The following is a 19,341-nucleotide window of genomic DNA, read 5'->3' on the forward strand; positions in this document are numbered from 1 at the left end:
CCGAAGGCAGTGTTAATATTTTAGTGTTTTCAAGTGTCTCCTCTCCCTATCCCCCCGACCTCTTGTAGTTTTCCTTTAAGTAGTCGGTTTTCTATGGATTATACACTTTGGTATCTTGATTCATTTTGCTCAGTGGTTTTTGGTCATGAATTGCTTTTCATGAGTCATTTTTAGAATTTGTTGTCTTGAACTTGTGGACAATGAAATAAATCTTAAAATTTTTACTCTAGTTAATGCATTTGTATAGCACAGCAAGAGCAATTTATTCCAGGAATAGCTTTATAAAGCCACAGTATTCTGTTTAGGAGATATTTTCTACCTAGGTTTTTTGGGATTCTTATTGTTTATTGTATTCCTGGGCAAGAGGGTCAGATGCATGATGATTAAGGGAAAACAAAAACTAGTAAGACATGGTCTCTGGCCTCTAAGAGCTTATAGGGCCTAGGGAAGTAGGGGGCAAAACACAAGAAATAAGATAATCTTAATACAAGTTTTATATATATATATATATATTTGTTTGCTTGTTTTTTAATAAGCAGTGCCTTTTTTATAGGTTTTTTAAAAATTTTATTTAATTGATTTATTTTTGGCTGCGTTGGGTCTTCATTGCTGCACGCGGGCTTTCTCTAGTTGCGGCAGGTGGGTGCTACTCTTCATTGCGGTGCGCGGGCTTCTCATTGCGGTGGCTTCTCTTGTTGGCGGAGCATGGGCTGTAGAGCGCAGGCTCAGTAGTTGTGGCACACGGGCTCAGTAGTTGTGGCTCATGAGTTCTAGAATGCAGGCTCGGTAGTTGTGGCACATGGGCTTAGTTGCTCCGTGGCACACGGGATCTTCCTGGACCAGGGCTTGAACCCACGTTCCCCGCATTGGCAGGCGGATTCTTAACCACTGTGCCACCAGGGAAGCCCGCGTTTTATGTATTTTATATCCCCTAAAAAGTTAAGTTGTGGTACACCCACTCAATGACATACTACCCAGAACTAAAAAGGAATTAACTTGATACACACAATAACTTGTATGTGTCACAGGGGCATTGTGATGAATGAAAAACTAATCTCAAAGGGTTATATACTATATGATTTCATATCTATAACATTCTCAAAGTGACAAAATTACAGTGGTGGAGCACAGATCCGTCGTTGCCAGGGGTTAGGATTAGAGGGAAGGGGTGACTATATGTCCCTATAAAGGGACAACACAAGGAAGCTTGTCTGTGGTTTTGTAACAGTTCTGTATCCAGATTGTGGTGATAATTACTTGGATCTACACAGGTGATAAAAATTACACCTGTACCCACACACACACGAAGAATGCATTAAAAACTGATGAAATCCAAATAAAGTCTGTACCTTAGTCACTTGTATTGGACCAGTGTCAATTTTCTGGTTTTGACAGTGTGCTCTGGTTATGTAAGATATCACTGGGGGGAGCTGGGTGAAGGGTAGACAGGGACCCTGTAGTATTTTTGCAACTTCTTACGAATTACAAACTATTTCAAAATAAAAAGTTAGGATAAAATTAAAAGGTATAATTAAAAAAAAGCACTAAATAAAGAGAGTTTCAAAGAAGAGAGAGCTACCAGCTTAGAGAGCTTTTGAGAAGAGCCCTGAAGGAGAGGTTAATGAGCTGAAACATGCTGAGCCCTTCCTTTGTGCCAGGCACTCATTTCATCCTCACAACAACCTTATGCAGTCACTGTGATAATCTCATTTCACAGTTGAGGGATCTAAAGTCCAGTGTCGCTCAGCACCAGTGGCAGAACTAGAGCCCGAGATAATATGGCAGTCGGCTCTGGAGTCTGGGCTCTTTGCCCCTCCAAAGGCTGAGTGAGGTCCTGATTGACAAGGGGAGAAGGAGAAACCAAGTCCTGCAGTAAAGAGAAGACATCCCAGGCAAAGGCCATGGTGGGAACTGAGACGTGGAGGTCAGAATCAAGAGTGATCAGGTCACTGTGGTTCTTATCACCGGCTGCCCTGGGGCCCTGCTCCCCATAGATTCGGATTCACTTGATTTGGGGTCGGACGAGGGCTTTGATTCTCGGTATTGAGAACCACTGACCTAGAACATCAGGAGATAGTTTGGAGCCAAATGCAGGCCTTTTTAATAGCCAGAGAAGGGACTTTCTTTTTTTTTTTTTAATTTGAGCAGGCAGTAGGCGGTCTTTGAAGATTCGTGATTAGCAGATTAACATACTCATCATTATTAACCTTGTCATACTGGGCAATGGGCTTGATCTTATTCATTTATTTTGTATTATGAATCGAACCCCCTGAGCTTCTCTATCTGGGGATAAGGACCTACCTTCAAAGCTTTTCTCTTAAATTTCATCACTTTCATAAGAAATGGAATTAGGGTTGTATTTCCCCACGTTGTTTAAAGAAAATCCCTTCTTCCCTCCCCAAGCTGAACGAAGTTCTTGCGATACAAATACAAGTCACAGTAAATGACCCCTGAGCTCCCAAAGACTTGTGCTTTACCCCAGACCTCCATTGTGTACATGTGAACCAAATCCACAATTGGAAATGGAAATATGTCAGATAGAAAGCAGCACACTAGTTCATAGTCAAAGCAAGAAATAAAATCCTTAACCATAGGTGTTGAGGGCACAGACAGATTCTGGGACAGGACAACTAAAGATAGGCGTGGTGGCTGCATGTCTCAACCGTGGAAGTCAAAAGACACTATAGAAGAGCATCTTTAAGGACTTCCCTGGTGGTCCAGTCGTTAAGACTGCTCGAGCACTGCAGGGATACGGGTTCGATCCCTGGTCAGGGAACTAAGATCTGGGCATTAAACTTTGGAGCTGATTCTGGGGTCCTAGATGAAGACTATGCAGAAGGTTATAGTGGGCTGGGGGTGTTTCTTCCTTAAATATCAGTTTCTTTGGGGGGAACAATGGCATATGTAGGGCTTTTTGTTTTCTTCATTGAATATCCTGAAGTTGCCAAGTTCTCAGTGGTGAATTTTTTGTTTGCTTTGTGGCTGCTATACACACCCATTGGTTTTGTCTCGTTATTATTGGTATATCTTTTGACACTTACCCTTTCCTTGCATCCGATTTTTACCCCTTTGCTCTATTTTTTCCACTTTACTCTTGTTTCTTCTCATGTCTTCTACTTCTGTACATCTCAGTTGGACTCCTGTCAAGTCTGGACTTGTTTTTTTTTTAGTTGTCATAAGAACACTTTACATGAGATCTACCCTCTTAACACATTATTAACTGTACAGTACAGTATTGTTAAAAAAGCACAGTGGGGCTTCCCTGGTGGCGCGGTGGTTAAGAATCCACCTGCCAATGCAGGGGACATGGGTTCGAGCCCTGTTCTGGGAAGATCCCGCATGCCGCGGAGCAGCTAAGCCCGTGCACCTCAACTACTGAGCCTGCGCTCTAGAGCCCACATGCCACAGCTAGTGAAGCCCGCACACCTAAAGCCCGTGTTCAGCGACAAGAGAAGTCACCGCAATGAGAAGGCCACGCACCACAACGAAGAGCCCGCTCGCTGCAACTAGAAAAAGCCCACAAGCCCAACGCAACCAAAAATAAAATAAATTAAAAAACAAACAAACCACAGTGTTGTGCAGTAGATCTCTAGAACTTATTCTTCTTATAAAATTGAAACTTTGTGCCCATTAAACAACAGTCCCCCATTTCCTCTACCCCCAGCCCCTAGCAACCACTGTTGTGCTCTCTGCTTCTGTGAGTGTGACCTAGATCCCTCGTGTATATGGTTATCATGCAGTATCTGTCCTTCTGTTACGGGCTTATATTAGCATAATGTCCTGCAGGTTCATCCATGTTCTTTTTTAAAGGAATTTTCTTCTTTTTAAGGGCTAAATAATATTCCATTGTATGTATATACCATGTTTTCTTTATCCACTCATCTGTTGATGAACTTTTAGGTTGTTTCTACGTCTTGGCTACTGTGAATAGTGTTGTAATGAACACATGAGTGCAAATTTCTTCTCAAGATCCTGTTTTCAGTCCTTTTGGATAATAGCCAGCAGTGGGATTGCTGGATCATGTGGTAGTTCTATTGTTAATTTTTTGTGGTAGCTCCGTACTGCTTTCCATAGTGGCTCTACCAATTTACATTCCCATTAGCAGTTCCCTTTTCTCCACATCCTTGCCAGCACTTTAAAAATGTTTTTTATTTTTATTTTTTATAATAGCCATCCCAACAGGTGTAACATGATATCCTATTATGGTTTTGATTTGCTTTTCCCTGATGATTAGTGAAGCTGAGCATCTTTTCATGTACCTATTGGCCATTTGTATGTTGTCTTTGGAAAAATGTCTATTCAAGTCATTTGCCCATTTTTAAATCAGGGTATTGGTTTGTTTGCTTTTGAGTTGTAGGAGTTCCTTATCTATTTTGGATACTAATCCCTTATCTGATCTATGGTTTGTAAATATTTTCTCCCATTCCATCGGTGACCTTTCTGTTGATGATTTCCTTTGCTGAACAGAAGCGTTTTCGGATGCTGTAGTCCTACTTGGCTACGTGTGCTTCGCTGCCCGTGCTTTTGGTGTCCTATCTAAGAAATCATTCCTGAGACCAATGTCATAAAGCTTTCCCCCTGTGTTTCCTTCTAGGAGTTTTATGGTTTCAGGTCTTATGTTTAGGTCTTTAATTCCTTTTGAGTTGATTTTTGTGTATGGTGTAAGATAGGGCTCCACTTTCATTCTTTTTGCCCATGAATCTCCAGTTTTCCCAGCACCGTTTGTCGAAGAGACTACCCTTTCCGCATTGCATATTCCTGGAACGTTCGCTGAAGATTATCTGACCATTTACGTGTGCACTTATTTCTGGGCTGTTTAGTCTGTACCAGGGCTTGACTTTTATATCCCTTGTTACCCATCCAGCAGGCCGTTTGGTGAGCCCACCACTCCTCTTATCTGTTTGCATTTTTGTGGGTGACTAAGAGCTTCTGCATTTTAAAGCCTCCTAGATGCTTAAAGACACCAGAGAGTTGAGTTTGTAATAATACTTACAAGTTGTTGTTCTATTTTAGGTCTCTCGTATGCGAGTCACACAGTTGGTTTCACGCCACCGACTTCACTGACTAGAGCTGGAATGTCTTATTACAATTCCCCAGGTCTTCATGTGCAGCATATGGGAGCCTCCCACGGTATCACAGTAAGTATCCACGGGGCAGGAAGCAGCGCTTTCCTCCTGGTGGTGGTAGCGATTGGTCCTCCGTGGGAGCCAACATTGATGTCCTCGGACATTTACCTTTCTTCTTCCTTCCTTCCTTCAGTTCACCTTAAACTTCTAGAGACCTCCCAACAGTTTGATGCTACATTCTGGTGTTGAAACTAAAATCCTTCCCAGGAGGCAAAACTTCACCTTCATTTTCTATGAAATATTGCCCTTTGTGAAACGTAATTTGACCTCCGGCCTGTGCCTCGTTTGAACTCTAGCCAGCTCCTTGCCATAGCGAATTATCGTTGGTTGCCACAATGTCTAAAATATTTATTGTCCGCACCTTCACAGTTCACTGACCCTCAGTATTCTTCCTGGAATTAGACTTGTTTCTAGTTTCATCCAGAATTTTCTTTCCTGGAATTAGAAGGAACCTTAAGTGTATCCGGTTCAAACTCTACTCAGGGGAGTGTTTTCATTAGAGCTGGTTACTTAGTTGACTAATAGACCGGTTAGAAATGTCGCTAATAGGGGTTTGAGAATAGGGTAGAACTGAGGGTATTCCCAATGAGGGAATCTTGAAAAGAACCCCATTCTCTAAAAAAAGCATGTAAGATATTTCTGAATCTGTTTTGCTGGTTTGATGAGCTTTACATTAAAGCAGGAACGTTTTGGGTCGAGCTGTAGCCTTCATGACATTGACAACTTGTTTGAGGGATGGAAGGAGCTGGAGACATACAACGAACAGAAAAGATTTAAGGGGAGGACGTGACAGCTGTTTTTCCAATTTTAGGACTGTCTCACCGAAGTCCAGTCGTTTGATCGACGCACGTTTCATAGTGATTTTGCATAGCTTTTTCATAGATGTCGGTGTAAACTCTACCTTGTTGAAGTGTTCCTGATGGGTTCAGAAGCCAGTAGGGATGGACAAGGACCTCGCTGGTGTTTGGTCTCTGTGGGTCCGCTTTGGGGCATCCTGGGCTCCGAGTCACGCTGGGTTAGGGATGAGCCGTCTGTGCCTGCTCTGACCTGCTGTTCCTGTCCTGTCTACAGAGGCCTTCACCGCGGAGGAGCAACAGCCCTGACAAATTCAAACGGCCCACGCCGCCTCCGTCTCCCAACACACAGACCCCCGTCCAGCCTCCGCCACCTCCACCTCCGCCACCCATGCAGCCCGCGGTCCCCTCGGCAGCCACCTTGCAGCCCGCCCCCTCGCAACATTCGGTGCACCCCTCCTCCCAGCCTTAATGCATGTGCGCAGTCCGAACCTCACGTTGGGACTCGTTCGTGCAGTGGAGCCGTCGACTCAAGACGCCACAGGCTTCCTTCCCTGGCATATTCGGATCTGACTTATTTGCACTGAGGTTATCTAGGCTTCACTATTCATTGTGTTGTAAATGTGTGTCGGAAACGCAGCCAGTGTTGTGGGTCTACAACACTAAACAGACGACTTTCTCCATCGGTGTTTTACTTGAATCTTCATGTGCGTCCATTCCCTGGCTGGGACGTCGGCTATTCGACTATTTGGTAGTTCAGCAGCGGTGTGCAATTTTTTTGCTTGGCCCCAGAGCTTCATTTTCCTGGCTTTTAGGTTTGTAAAATAAAAAGGGATATCTTTTTTATATTTGTTTTCCCCATGAATTTGCAGAAAGTTACTGAGCTGTTATTACCCACCTCTCCCCCCACCCCCATTAGAATAGTGTTTACCAAGCATACCAGTAATTCAGCACTACAATTCAGACCTTTGAAAATCTAGCTCTCACTATAGAATGGGAAGTTGGATGCATCAGTGCCCAAGACAATGTTTAATAGAGCTTTCTACGGATACACTTTGTATGCGTTCTTTTCAGTATATCTCAACATCCATGTCTCTTGTAAAACAGATCTCCTGAAGTATTGGATCACATGGCTGTACCTTTTCCACATACATGGGATAGATAATTATCGTATATCTGGGTGTGAGTCTTTCTTTATCCTTGATGTTACCCTACCCAAACTGGCCCTCTCACGTGAGTCGATACCTGTTGTCCTACCCGCCAGTGGTTGCGATGGCTGATTAGGATGTGCTGTGTGATTTCTGCTGCAGAAGGCAACGTGATGGTGACAGAAACAGCTCATTTCCCTTTACATTCTTTACTCGCGTTCCCCTAAAATAGAGTTCGAACAGATATTTTAAAGGTGCAGAGTACTATGAGAAAATACTATGTGAAATGAACATTATAGGAACATCTTGGCACAATGGCCAAAATACTTTATTGCTGGCAGGAAAGAGGCGTAGAGGAAAGTGGCACATTAGCCTTGAGGACTGCTTAGTTCGCCCAGTCAAAGCAAGCGCAGTGTACAAAGAAGTATATCCTGAATGCGTCATTTCCATTCATTTAGCACAAATAAATCGTCTGGTTTCACTCTACAGTGGAACGCCGTGAGTCAGTCTTTTCTTAACACTTGCAACACCTTTATTTTGGCTTTTCAGCAGTTACTGTTTTGTACTTTGGTAGTAAAGTGATTTTTACCACCTGTGTTTGCATATTTATATATGCCGTGGACAAAAATAACTTACTAGAGAATGTATATTTTATGATGAGAATGTGTATCTGTTGGATATAATCAGAGAACTGAAAGTTAATTTATCCGTAATTTTGAAGAGTCCATGTTTTGTGATAGCTAATAGCTAGCTCTTTACTGAACACACTCCTACCCGTAAGGAACCATGACATTGTAGATATTTAATATTGTACAGTAGAGAAACCTCCATTTTTGCCTTTGAATGCATATTTAAAAGTTACAGAATGAGAAAAGTTCTCGTCTCACTGGCTAGTCGTGTTTGACTAGCATCTTAAGAACTTGAGAGTAAAAGCAACAATAGGATTTTTTTTTTGACTCTTTCAGTTTCCACCTCCAAACTGAGAGTGTCACTCCTCAGTCATTTGAAAGAAATCGTAGGTCTCTATAAATTTTATTTATAAGGTGTAATATACATAATCATAGTACAGTTTTCAAATATGGGGAAGAAGTTCGGCATTTAATTATTGAGGCTTGAGGTTTTTAATTCAGTCAGATGGGGTCCTGTCCAACCTGGGGATTTCACCAACGGCTCACCGTCCCTCCTGGCACCTGGCCATTTTGAGGAATTCTGAGAGCAGGCGAACAAGTATTGCCTGCATCGTACAGTTCTCGGTTTTTCTTACAGGAGAAATGGTATATGTTTACAAGAATCTTCTACGAGACTATAGATTTCAGTGCTGTTGAGTAGTGTCTTGCACTCAAACAAGAAAGTCCAAAATGTAATTATCTTCCCTCCACTTGCTAACAATTTAGTGACCTCCTGAAAGCACAAAAGTCAAAACATTGCCCTGTGGTGACTGAAAAAAGCATTCGGAGTGAGCAGACAGTTCTGATAAATGCCTTTTGGAGACAGGTTCTTGACATCCAGACTTCTACAGAAATGTAGCGCCGGTTTCCTTAGACTAGTTGTTTCACTGCAAAATAAAACACAGCTCCTTCAAACAGCACTTTCTCACCATAAATCGAGTTGCCTCTCCCGGTGGACATTCTGGATTGATAGAACAAACACTACCCTTTCGAAATGATGCTGTTTCATGTCCTGTTCGAGTGTTTTATGACCCCGTGTGGAGCCTGTCACACTTGGGCAGTACCTGCTAGGGCAGTTCCTTGGCCATGGTTTAGCCCCCAGGGACCCCGAAGATTCCAACCCCAAGGCCACGAGAAGCTGACTTACCTGGGGCACTTCTCGGGGGGGCTGAACTTGGTTCCTGCTATTCCTGTTGCCCACCCGCCCAGGGCAACCCCGGACTGACTCCCAGAGGCCCCAGAGGCCTTGGAAGGCAGGTGGGAGCCACAGCAGGTTCAGTAGCTTCATTTTCCTGTCTTGCTGACAGAGACCCTTGGCTACCACTGTGCTGCTAGTAGGATAAGTACTCTTCGCCAGAGGACCATGCCTTTTATACAAAACCAAATTACTTTCCCTAACACCTGAGGCCTCTCTGGGCTCTGAACTGCTCTCTTTCATCCAGCATGCTGGCATTCTAGACAGACTTCTAGACATTGGGCAGATGGTGGAAGTATTTCGGATTTGATTTAACTTGCTCCTTTGTTCATTGAAAGGAGTTTTAAATTCTGAGCTCCTGAGAGACTGACCACAACCATGGAATGAATGTGTGACCAGAATGTGGCTTTGACACCAAGTGCTTGCTGCCCCTTTGTAATCGGCTTCTAACTGATTTGACCAGAAATAACGGATAATGTGAATTTTCGTTAACTCTTCAATTGTAGGAAGATAGAATATGTATCGCCCTTTGTTAGGTAGACACGAACTTTTCCTGCACGAAGCCTTGCTTGTAGAGGAAGCCCAATAAGGCAAGAAAAAGCATAGTAACTTGTGCTTGGAGAGCTCACTATTTTTATCTTATCAGTATAGAAGAAATATTTCTGCGTAACTTTATCTTCTATCTAGTACTTGTCTTATAGGTAACCAACACTGAAAACTTTGTAGTGAGGACTACCAAAGAAATACATAGTAAAACAACCTTTTATTTCCAAATTACTAAAGACCCAGCCATCGACGCTGCTACGTGAGTTCCATGCTCAAGAGCCATTGTAAGAGATTAAGGGGTTTTTAGGTTTTGGGTTTTGTTTTTTTTTTCTTGTTGTTGTTTTTTTAGTTTTCTTTTTTCCTTTTTCTCTTTTTTTTTTTTTTTGTGATAAAACAGACACACACAGCTGTTAGGATAGAATTATGGGGGGCATGCTTCAGTACGCTCAGCAGTCGTGGTTAACTGTCGAGCCCCGGTTGCCTCTCGCTAGGCAATGGGAGGAATCCTATGTGCATGATAGCGTGGGTGCTGTGTGTGTGCACATGTGTGCGCATTCATGCCTTAACTCGGGTTACCGCTCAACTTTAGTTCTTCACTTAGTCTGCACCGTCATCTAGATTGTACTGTACATCTCGATCTGAACTTCATCCTGGCAAAAACAAAGTTGCAGGCACACCGGTTTGAGAATGCATTCCTCCAGCAGAGTGTTGGATCAGGTTGACCCTGAGCCTTCTTTGGACTTTCTTTGGAACTAGGCATGGACAGCAAAAGTGGACTGTCCCATGGAAAGACATCAACAAGGAAGAGAGGACAGCCGAGTGCTATAGCGTGTCTCTGGCCTCTGTGTATGTGTGCTCACTGTACGTCGTTCATGATAGCTTGTCTACAACTTGACTAGGTTGGAGTTCTGGTAATAGTGGCAATCTTGACATTCTTGGTCAGAGTTTAGAGAGATGTAAGACTTCCAATTAATGTCTTATTTACTTCTTTATGTTGATTAGTCTTTGATACATGTGCTGAATCAGAAACCTAAATAAAGATAATTTTTTAAAATGAATCTCTTGAGCTTTATACCCTATCTCTTTCTTTCTGGTCTTTGAGTCCGAAAATGAACCTTGTTTCCCTGTGATATCTGATAGATATCCAGCTTAGATTCTGAATACTAAAGGCTGCCTTAGAAAGTGAACTTAAGATGAGGACACAAAAGGGATTGGTACCGCTCTGTTTCTTAATCAGGATGCTGGTTACCTGGATGTATTGAGTTTTTGAAAATTCATTGAGCTGTGCGTTTATGATCTGCGCACTGTCCCATATCTGTGTTGTATTTCACTTGAAAACCATACACCTAGGGGATTATGAAAAGGAAAGGAAAAGCACACTCATTCCCAAAATGTTCCGTATAAACAATTAGATATAGGTATATACACACACATATATTGTCAGGCTTTGGAAATTACACTCAGTATATTAGCTTATTCTTAAATGTTTAAGTCTGTTTGTATGGTTTTCTCTTCCTACGTATAAGAAGCATGGCTTTAGAATGAGTTCTAGGTTTGAGTACCAGTTCCTTCACTGGCTCAGTTACTTAACCTCCCTGGAACTCAAGTTTCTTACCTGTAAAATAACAATACTATATGCCTTGCTAAGATGAGAAAATCAAGATGAAACCCTCTAGTACAGGCCTTCACATATACAATAAGACACAAGTCCTTTCCGTGTCCATTCCTTTAGGTAGAAAGGTAGAATGAATATTTGGGGTGATGTTTTATACACCTTGCATTTTAGGAAGCCCCTAGCAGTTAGTCCACGTTCTGTAGGGGAAAAGAACAGACTTAGGATCCTGCCCTAGGAGCATGGCCTTCAAGAACACAGTTGTGATATCGTCTTAGGAGTGCGAGCTGTTTAAATCTAGGTCCTTTTCCATATTAAAGAGCTAAATAAACCTTGAGTTAGTCTTGACTCGCTCTGGCTTAAGCAAGATATCATATTAACTATTAGTTAATGAAAAGAGTTTTTTTTTTTTTTTTTTTTTTTTTTGTGGTACGCGGGCCTCTCACTGCCGCGGCCTCTCCCCTTGCGGAGCACAGGCTCCGGACGCGCAGGCTCAGCGGCCATGGCTCACGGGCCCAGCCGCTCCGCGGCACGTGGGATCCTCCCGGACCGGGGCACGAACCCGCGTCCCCTGCATCGGCAGGCAGACTCTCAACCACTGCGCCGCCAGGGAAGCCCTGAAAAGAGTTTTTAATTTGATTCGTCATTTGGTGAATTGACCAAAATCTCAAAATGCCTCTGTTCTCATGGCAGCGAGGTTTTAGTTGTAACTTGACGAAAATGTTGACCAAGAAATTCCGCAGGACCTCTGAATTTAGGACTTGGCTTCATCTGCCGGCTTCAGTTTTCTAATCTATATAGTGGAGATAGCCGTTCTTACTTCATGTAGAATTTGAAGAAAATGGGATTCAAAACGAAGTGCTTTAACAACATGTAAGTTATAAAGTTTAAGCTATATGTACACTTTTTTTCTTTTAACACCTTTTAGAGGCTGCGTGTCCACGTGGTGCTTCTAAGATTGAAACGGTGGGTTTAGAAACTTTTTTTGTGTTTACGTAAAACTCTGTAGGTAAATCTGGGTCCTTGTTTTAACGTATGGGCTATTTAAGTTAAACAATACTTGGGAAAATTCAGTTGTATTCGCTAATGTCTAATTCAGGCCCAAACTTTTAAACATTCTCTTTAGAAACAGGAAGACGCCAGTGCATGGTAAATATGGTTTGTGCCAAATGTTTCTGTCAACATGAGACGTTGAATTTCTGTCCTTTAAAGGTTTTTTTTTCTATCTTTCACATAACCCCTATTTCCATATTACATTGAATCCTTTTGAACTGAATGTATTTAGATCTTTTTCTAAAGATCGTATTTTCTGATACCCTACTCATGATTGAGTGCAACTTTCAAGATTACTAATTATCCCATAAGGAGAGCTTAGTAATTAACCTGAAAATTTTTCATCTTAAAAATCAAGAAAAGGAAAAGCCAGACTCAGAAGTGAAACAAGATGATAGGATTAGTAGGCAAGGATGTGAAAACAGCCATTATAAACATTCTTCGTGCATTCTAGAAGGCAGAAGAATACATGAGCATAAGGAAAATGAAACGTAAAAAAGCCTCCAGTTGAACTTCTAGAGACAAAAAATACAGTATATGAAATACGTAAAGCAACAAAAAAGTCTTTTGTGGATTCGTATTTGTGTTCTTTAAATGTTCCTTTGAAAGGCAACTGCTGAAATTCAACTTAAGCCCCCTTAACCTACTTTTCTCCCACCGCATCTCCCCAGGGGTAGCTTTGTCTGGGTCCTGGTGAAATGCTATTGGGAAGTCATTAACCTGGGGGACTGACTGACTACTGCTATCTGTTACTTTAATGTTGGGCACGAAGCCTCAGGTTTAAGGTACCCAGGTACGGTAGAAAGTGTCCTGTGGGTTCAGGTCTGGCCTACGTCCAGTTTTCTGGGCTTTGGTTTCCTCACCTACAAGATAAGAATGAGAATGTGTTACCGCGTCCAAGCTCGTACTGCTCACCAGGCGACAGGCCGGTACGTCGAGAGATGAGTTGGAGCACGGAACAGCGACTTTATTTGCAAAGCCAGCCAACTGAGAAGATGGTGGGCTAGTGTCCCAAAGTACCATCTTACCAGGGATAGAATTCAGGCTTCTTTTATACTAAAAAGGGACGGGGGGTGGGGCAGGATGGAGGTTGGTTGGTGCAGACTTTGTGGCGCTGGGATGCTCTGTTCTTACAGCGGTCCACATAGATCTGGCCACTGTGTTCCCTGTGCACCTCCAACCAGACAGATGTTATTCTCTGTTCTGCAACTTTGCATCTCTGAAGGTCAGAGCCTTGAGAGTCCTCCTGTGTATTTCAGGCTGTGGGCAACATTCTTTTCCAGAGGTGTAGAGCCAGCACAGCTGAGTACAGGCCACAGAGCACAGGGGTTAGAGCTAAAGGAATAGATCTAATATGCTGTCACGTTTGTTCTTCTCTGTTACAAATGGGGTGGTTGGGATCCAGTGAACATTGTTAAAACATGGGAGCGTTAAGAGTCTTCATAGTGTCGCTTCTTAACTACTTCTAGTATCATTTCATTCACTCTACAGCTGTTTTAAAAATACTGCTCACGCCAGCCGTTGTGTGCGGTGCTGGGAATTCGGGGGATGGGGCGGGGGGAGAGGGGACATGAATACCGACTTCTTTCCCTTTTGGCGTTTCCCAGTGTGGTGGGTGCTGTGAGCGGGGCAGCAGCGCAGTGGGACCCACGGCATTAGAAGAGAGGGAGGGTCAGAGAGGATTTCCGGAGGAGTCGATCTCTAAGCACATTCTTGAAGAACAGGTGGAAATTGGGCGAAGAGTGTTTGGGGCAGAGGGAATAACGTGTGGAAACCTGCAGGTCTGAGCATGACACAAGTGGTGACTGTTTGGGTTCCCTGAAAGCAAACTGAGACGGACTTGGTGCAGGGAGCTTCCTTGGAAGGGGAGTCCAGAAAGCGGAATGAGAACGTGGAGAAGGTGAGGCCAACAAAGGGTGTGCAGATGAGCCCGTTAGCATTGGGGGGCAACTGCAGTTCAGTCCCACTGGGTGTCCCCGAGGAAGAACTGAGAACGTGCCTCAGTACTATCCCACCAGAGGACAGGAATGCTGTCCAATGCACCTACTCCTTCCTCCAGGGGTTGAAGGTGACCCCGGGGAGAATGACTCCCACATTTGAATTTTCTCCATTGTGTGTGAGGCTTCCTGGAAACCCTGAGACAACAAAGCCAAGGGTGGCTGCCCCATAGTTTTGTTTGTTCGTTTGTTTAGCACTTAATCTGCACTTTTGAAAATCCTGTGTCTGGGAGTGGAGGTATCGATGCCATAGTTCTGAAATGGTCATGCTTTGAAACTCGGAAGTAATGTTATATCTGAGTGGAATGCATATTTACAGACTCCCATTGCTTAATAACCAGGACGCAGGGACATGCACATGTGCAACACATATTCATGGGAGAAAATACCATCAACGATGACAAGTTTTTACAAAACATACACCAGCCCCAAAATAGCCATGGGATTCTGTTGACACCAATTATTTGGACCAAGCTTCTTCATCAGATCACCTTGTAGACACTAATTCAGGTACCACTGTCCCGGATCTTGTGGTCAGAGTTGTCCCAGAAGAGGCAGCTGCTTGTGTGATGTGGCTTAAGGTATTGGACAGGTCCCTTCAACCGAAGGTATCTGTTCCTCACTCTGCCCATGCCCATCGCCCTCCTTCTAGGTGCAGGGATTCCCGCAATTTTATTATAATCATTTACAGGCACGTTTGCTTGGGACCATGGTAAATAGTCAAGGATGTACTTCAATAAGAAGGATCCTTCACTGAGGCAAAATCTGTCAGTTACGGACAAGTCATGGAAGACCACAGTACCCCCTCCTCCCTCCAAAAAGAACACTGAAAATGAACATACAGAACCCTCTGTAAAACACGGCAATGCTTTCTTCTTAAGGAGAACCATATTTTAATCTATTTAAGGCCTTTCACAGGTATTTAAGAACCAGAGTTCAGCTTACAGGGTGTTCTCAGTCTTCTGCAGAATCTTGTGTTTACCAGCTCCTCATGGGTGGTCTAAAGAACATAGAAATGAATTAGTGCCGTTTGCTGAAGCCAAAGCCTGAGCAGATGACCCTGTTTCTCAAGACAACAGAACCATACTCTATGCTTTTTTAAAAAAAAATAAATTTATTTATTTTTGGCTGCGTTGGGTCTTCATTGCTGCATGCAGGCTTTCTCTAGTTGTGGTGAACAGGGGCTACTCTTCGTTGCGGTGCACAGGCTTCTCATTGTGGTGGCTTCTCTTGTTGCGGAGCACGGGCTCTAGGCACGCGGGCTTCAGTAGTTGTGGCACACAGGCTCCATAGTTGTGGCTCATGGGCTCTAGAGCGCAGGCTCAGTAGTTGTGGCGCACAGGCTTAGTTGCTCCGCGGTATGTGGGATCTTCCCAGACCAGGGCTCGAACCCGTGTCCCCTGCATTGGCAGGCGGATCCTTAACCACTGCACCACCAGGGAAGTCCCAGAACCGTACTCTATGCTTAAAATGACCTTCCTGCAATGTCCTTTTGTCCCTTTCCACACCATCACCCAAGACCCAATAGTAGTTTTCTCTTTAATCTGTAGATCATTTTCATCACCCCCAGAAGTTTCCTCATTCCCTTTTGTATCCAGTCACCTCCTTCCGCCACCACGGGGCAGCCACTGATGTGTTTTGTGTCCCTATGATGGTCACTCCCTGTTTGATGAGGGATGCTGGCAAGGTGTATGAGTGTTCACAGTGAAATCAGGTGGGCTGGAGGACGGGGGTGGGATGGATTGCATCAGCTCTGCTACAGGTGGTCTGGGGGCTAAACACCTCCCACCGTCATTTGGTTTGGCCTAAGTATGCATGAAAAACGGTTTTTCCCCAAAGGTGGAAAAATGTAATGTGTTTTATTTTCCTTTTTCCCTCGCATCTTATTGAGAAATAAGTGACGTATAACATGGTGTAAGTTTAAGGTGTAATGTAATATTTGATACATAGATATTGCATAATGATGAACGCAATAAGGTTAGTGAACATATCTGTCGCTTCCCATAGTTACAATTTATGAAAAGTTGAAATACCTTTTGATTTGAAATGAGGGAGACTTTCATTTTTTAAAAAATCCAGATTTCTTATTATTCTTAAAAAATAAGAGCTCAGCAGGGCCTCGCCATCCATTGCTCAGTCAGCAGGGGCTGAGCAGTAGCTATGCCAGGGGAGCAGGGAACACCTGCCCCTCCAGAGCCACGGTGGTCCCCCTGCCCACCACACAAGTTATTACAGTGTGGTCCCTGCGGGCTTTGAGTTCGTGGAGCCCTGGTATAGGCTCCTTGAGAAGAGAAGGCTAGAGCTTGTGTGTGTGCGTGAGAAAGAGAGAAGGGGGCAAGAGTAGGAGAGTGAGGGGTGAAAACTGAAGCCCTGTTTGGAAAGAGGCCTATACCAGAAGCTCCCAGCACAAATCCAGCTAATAAGAAAGTGGTTTGGGGACTTCCCTGGTGGTCCAGGGGCTAAGACTCCGCACTCCCAATGCAGGGGGCCCAGGTTCCATCCCTGGTCAGGAAGCTAGGTCCCGCGTACATGCCACAACTGAGACCCGGCACAGCCAAATAAATAAATATTAAAAAAAAAAACAAAAAGTGGCTTGTGGATGCGCAATGGACTTCGGGAAATCAGTCTTTCTTGTGAGCCTCATAGGGATGGTTGGCCAAGATTTGAGATGGGATTGAAGTGCTCCTGGATTCTCAGCTGCGATGCCATCTACTTTGCCCCTTGTTCTCCCCCAATTCAACAGGCAGCGTGGTTTCAGCAGGCTGAGAGGAGGATGTACCCATGGGTGGAGAACTATAGAGGAGATGAGTCAGACAGCGTTGTTGATAAGTGTCTGCCCTCTGGGAAAACAAACCTTGGTTTGTATTGCTTATGGATGTTCATGGTGTAAATACTCCCCACCGTGGCTGATTTCAAGCTACCAATGTGAAGTCACTAAACTTGGAGAGAGAGGTGCAGTAGTAACACCGTATATGGTATTTCTACCGTACAGATACATTAGGTATAAATAACCTTAAATGCATAGTAATAGTAAAATGTAGTCAAATGATTAGGAAGCGGGGTGGTTTGAGTATTTGTTACCTATGTGTTCTTTTAAACCTGTGGGGTTTCTTTGGCCCCACTGCGAGGCATGCGGGATCTTAGTTCTCCTTCCAGGGATCAAACCCGTGACCCCTGCAGTGGAAGCGCGGAGTCCTAACCATTGGACCACCAGGGAATTCCCTTCACTTGTATTTTCAATACCATCTTGTAAATTATCTTAAATAATTTAATTTTTCATAGTATCTGTGTTTAACAACCAGCTCACAAAATTCCTGGCAGTTTAACCATCAGCTCCCTTGAGCCTTTTGAGCTTGTTCTAGGATACCTGTGGGCCAGAGGTCCGGGGAGCCTCCTCTATCGGAGGCCTCTGGTGTTTATACGTCCCACTGCAAGGGCAGTGGTGATGGTAGGGAAAGTGATTTACTTGAGGGCGCTTAAACCCCAAGCACAGGTGCAGGCTCTGAGCAAGCCTGGGTCTGGACTTGGCAGAGGGCAAAAGGTTGAGGGTGAGACTCCCTCAGGAATCTCAAGGCAGCTGAGGCAGCTTCTCTTGCGGGAAGGATCCCAGGACTGTTGCCTAGACCCAGGCACACTCAGGCGGCACAGTTTCTGCAGTCACAGTTTTCCCCCTACTCTCCCTTTACCTCCCCTCCCCACCATCCTAGCTTTCAGCGGGACAGGAGGTTAGAGCTTCATTCTGCAGAAGCAAGGGCGTTACCGGCTCGGCGGGGTGATGGGTTCTCCCTCAGCTGTCCTCGAGACGGGCTGCCTCTCGTCCCGTTCCTCTTGGTCTCGGTTGGACTATCAACTGAGCAAGACACGTAAAGTCTCAATAACTTGCCCAGAATCACGCGGTAAGTGGCAAGGCCAGACCGTCTGGCTCCAGATCGTGCAATCTTAACCACTTGATGGAAAAGAAATGTGGTAACGGGGTGGGTGTATCACCATGAGGCAGGCAGGCCTCACAGACTTAAGGAATTCCGGTGCGGTGGTCATTGGCAGCTGCCACAAAATCCTTAGGAAGATGTGTTGGGATATGGGAGCAGAGGAGTGGGGTTGGAGGCGTTGGTTCAGAATGGAGGGAAGGGAAGCCTGTGAATGTTGTTTGGAGAGGTGCCCCATTCATATGTGTGTTTAGGTGTGTGTTGGGGGACTGACTGGGCCCTCAGAAGCAAAGAGGCTTCCTCTCTCCGTGCCTAGTCGAGTACCCGAGAGACCAGGGCCACCTGGATCAAAGCAGAAATGGGTCCAACACCCCCTGGATAGTTGGTATTAAAGGATTCTTGTTCATTTCTTTTCCCGCTGTGATAATGGTATTGTAACTGTTTCCTTTTTTTTTTTTTTTAAGGTTTTTATTTTAGCCAATGACTATTTCCCCTAGAACCTGGGCCCCAGATCCATGAGAAATACCAGGACCATGGAATGAAGGTGCTGGGGAAGGCTACAGAGATGGAAATCCATCCGGGGAAGATTCCAGGTTTACCGTGAGACCTTTCTCATGGCTTTAGGCAGATTAGTTACTTGGGGGAGCTTTGTCCTTAAACATGAGTTCAAACGCTTACTCAGCAGAGCCATCAGAGATAGGGTTGCCTGAGAGGTCACAGAGTATAACTGCAGAAGGACAGAATTCCAAGCAACAGAAGATGCAGGTTACAGATAGACTCACTTTTGCCTGGCTCATGACTTTATGGAAGTTACTAAATCTCTCTAATTTTGCTTTTTTTTTTTTTCTGTTTTTTATTGATGTGTAAGATGCATTCATCCTATTGTTTATCTGTAAATAAAAATAATATTTCTAAAAGATCTGTATCTTTTAGAAGTTCCTAAATAAAATACTTACTGATGCAATGATATGGTATCGTGGGTTCTCTTTGAAAAGGTTCACTGAGGGGGCAGGTGGTAGGCAGGTGGATGTAGGTATAGAGGAAACAGGAGAACAGGATGGGGAGCATGTCGATGCCCTAAATTCGGTGATAGACGCCTGAGAGTTTGTTATACTATTCTCTACACTTGTATGTTTAAGATTTTCTTAGTAAATTTTTCAGAAATGGAAGGGAGGAGATCAAGAGATTTTTAAGGATGGAAAGGGAGAAGGGAGTCTTGGGAAAGTGAGAGAGATGCCGCCATAGAAGATTCTAATTTTTGCAGGAAAGCGGGAGC

At 44.1% G+C, this 19,341-nt stretch overlaps 1 protein-coding gene and 1 long non-coding RNA gene across 3 annotated transcripts in view; both read left to right on the top strand.

The window, feature by feature from the left end:
• Window positions 1–10,535, top strand: part of CCDC6 (coiled-coil domain containing 6) — a 112,859-nt gene extending 102,324 nt beyond the window's left edge. Inside the window, exons 8-9 of one of the 2 annotated variants that reach the window (XM_067710900.1) lie at window positions 5,014–5,138; window positions 5,938–6,142. In XM_067710900.1, the coding sequence (XP_067567001.1) occupies window positions 5,014–5,138; window positions 5,938–5,997 (185 nt within the window). In that variant the 3' untranslated portion in view covers window positions 5,998–6,142. Of the gene's footprint in view, window positions 1–5,013; window positions 5,139–5,937; window positions 6,143–6,197 lie in introns of those variants that run through there. The other variant, XM_067710899.1, reaches the window with a different exon arrangement.
• A 1,178-nt stretch (window positions 10,536–11,713) lies between these two features.
• Window positions 11,714–19,034, top strand: LOC137209325 (uncharacterized). Its single transcript, XR_010935988.1, has 2 exons — window positions 11,714–17,096; window positions 17,141–19,034. It is a non-coding gene; the product is annotated as an uncharacterized lncRNA (long non-coding RNA).
• Window positions 19,035–19,341: the final 307 nt, after the last annotated feature.

The sequence above is a fragment of the Pseudorca crassidens genome, chromosome 16 (genome assembly GCF_039906515.1).
Source record: "Pseudorca crassidens isolate mPseCra1 chromosome 16, mPseCra1.hap1, whole genome shotgun sequence".
In the NCBI taxonomy this organism is placed as follows: Eukaryota; Metazoa; Chordata; class Mammalia; order Artiodactyla; family Delphinidae; genus Pseudorca; species Pseudorca crassidens.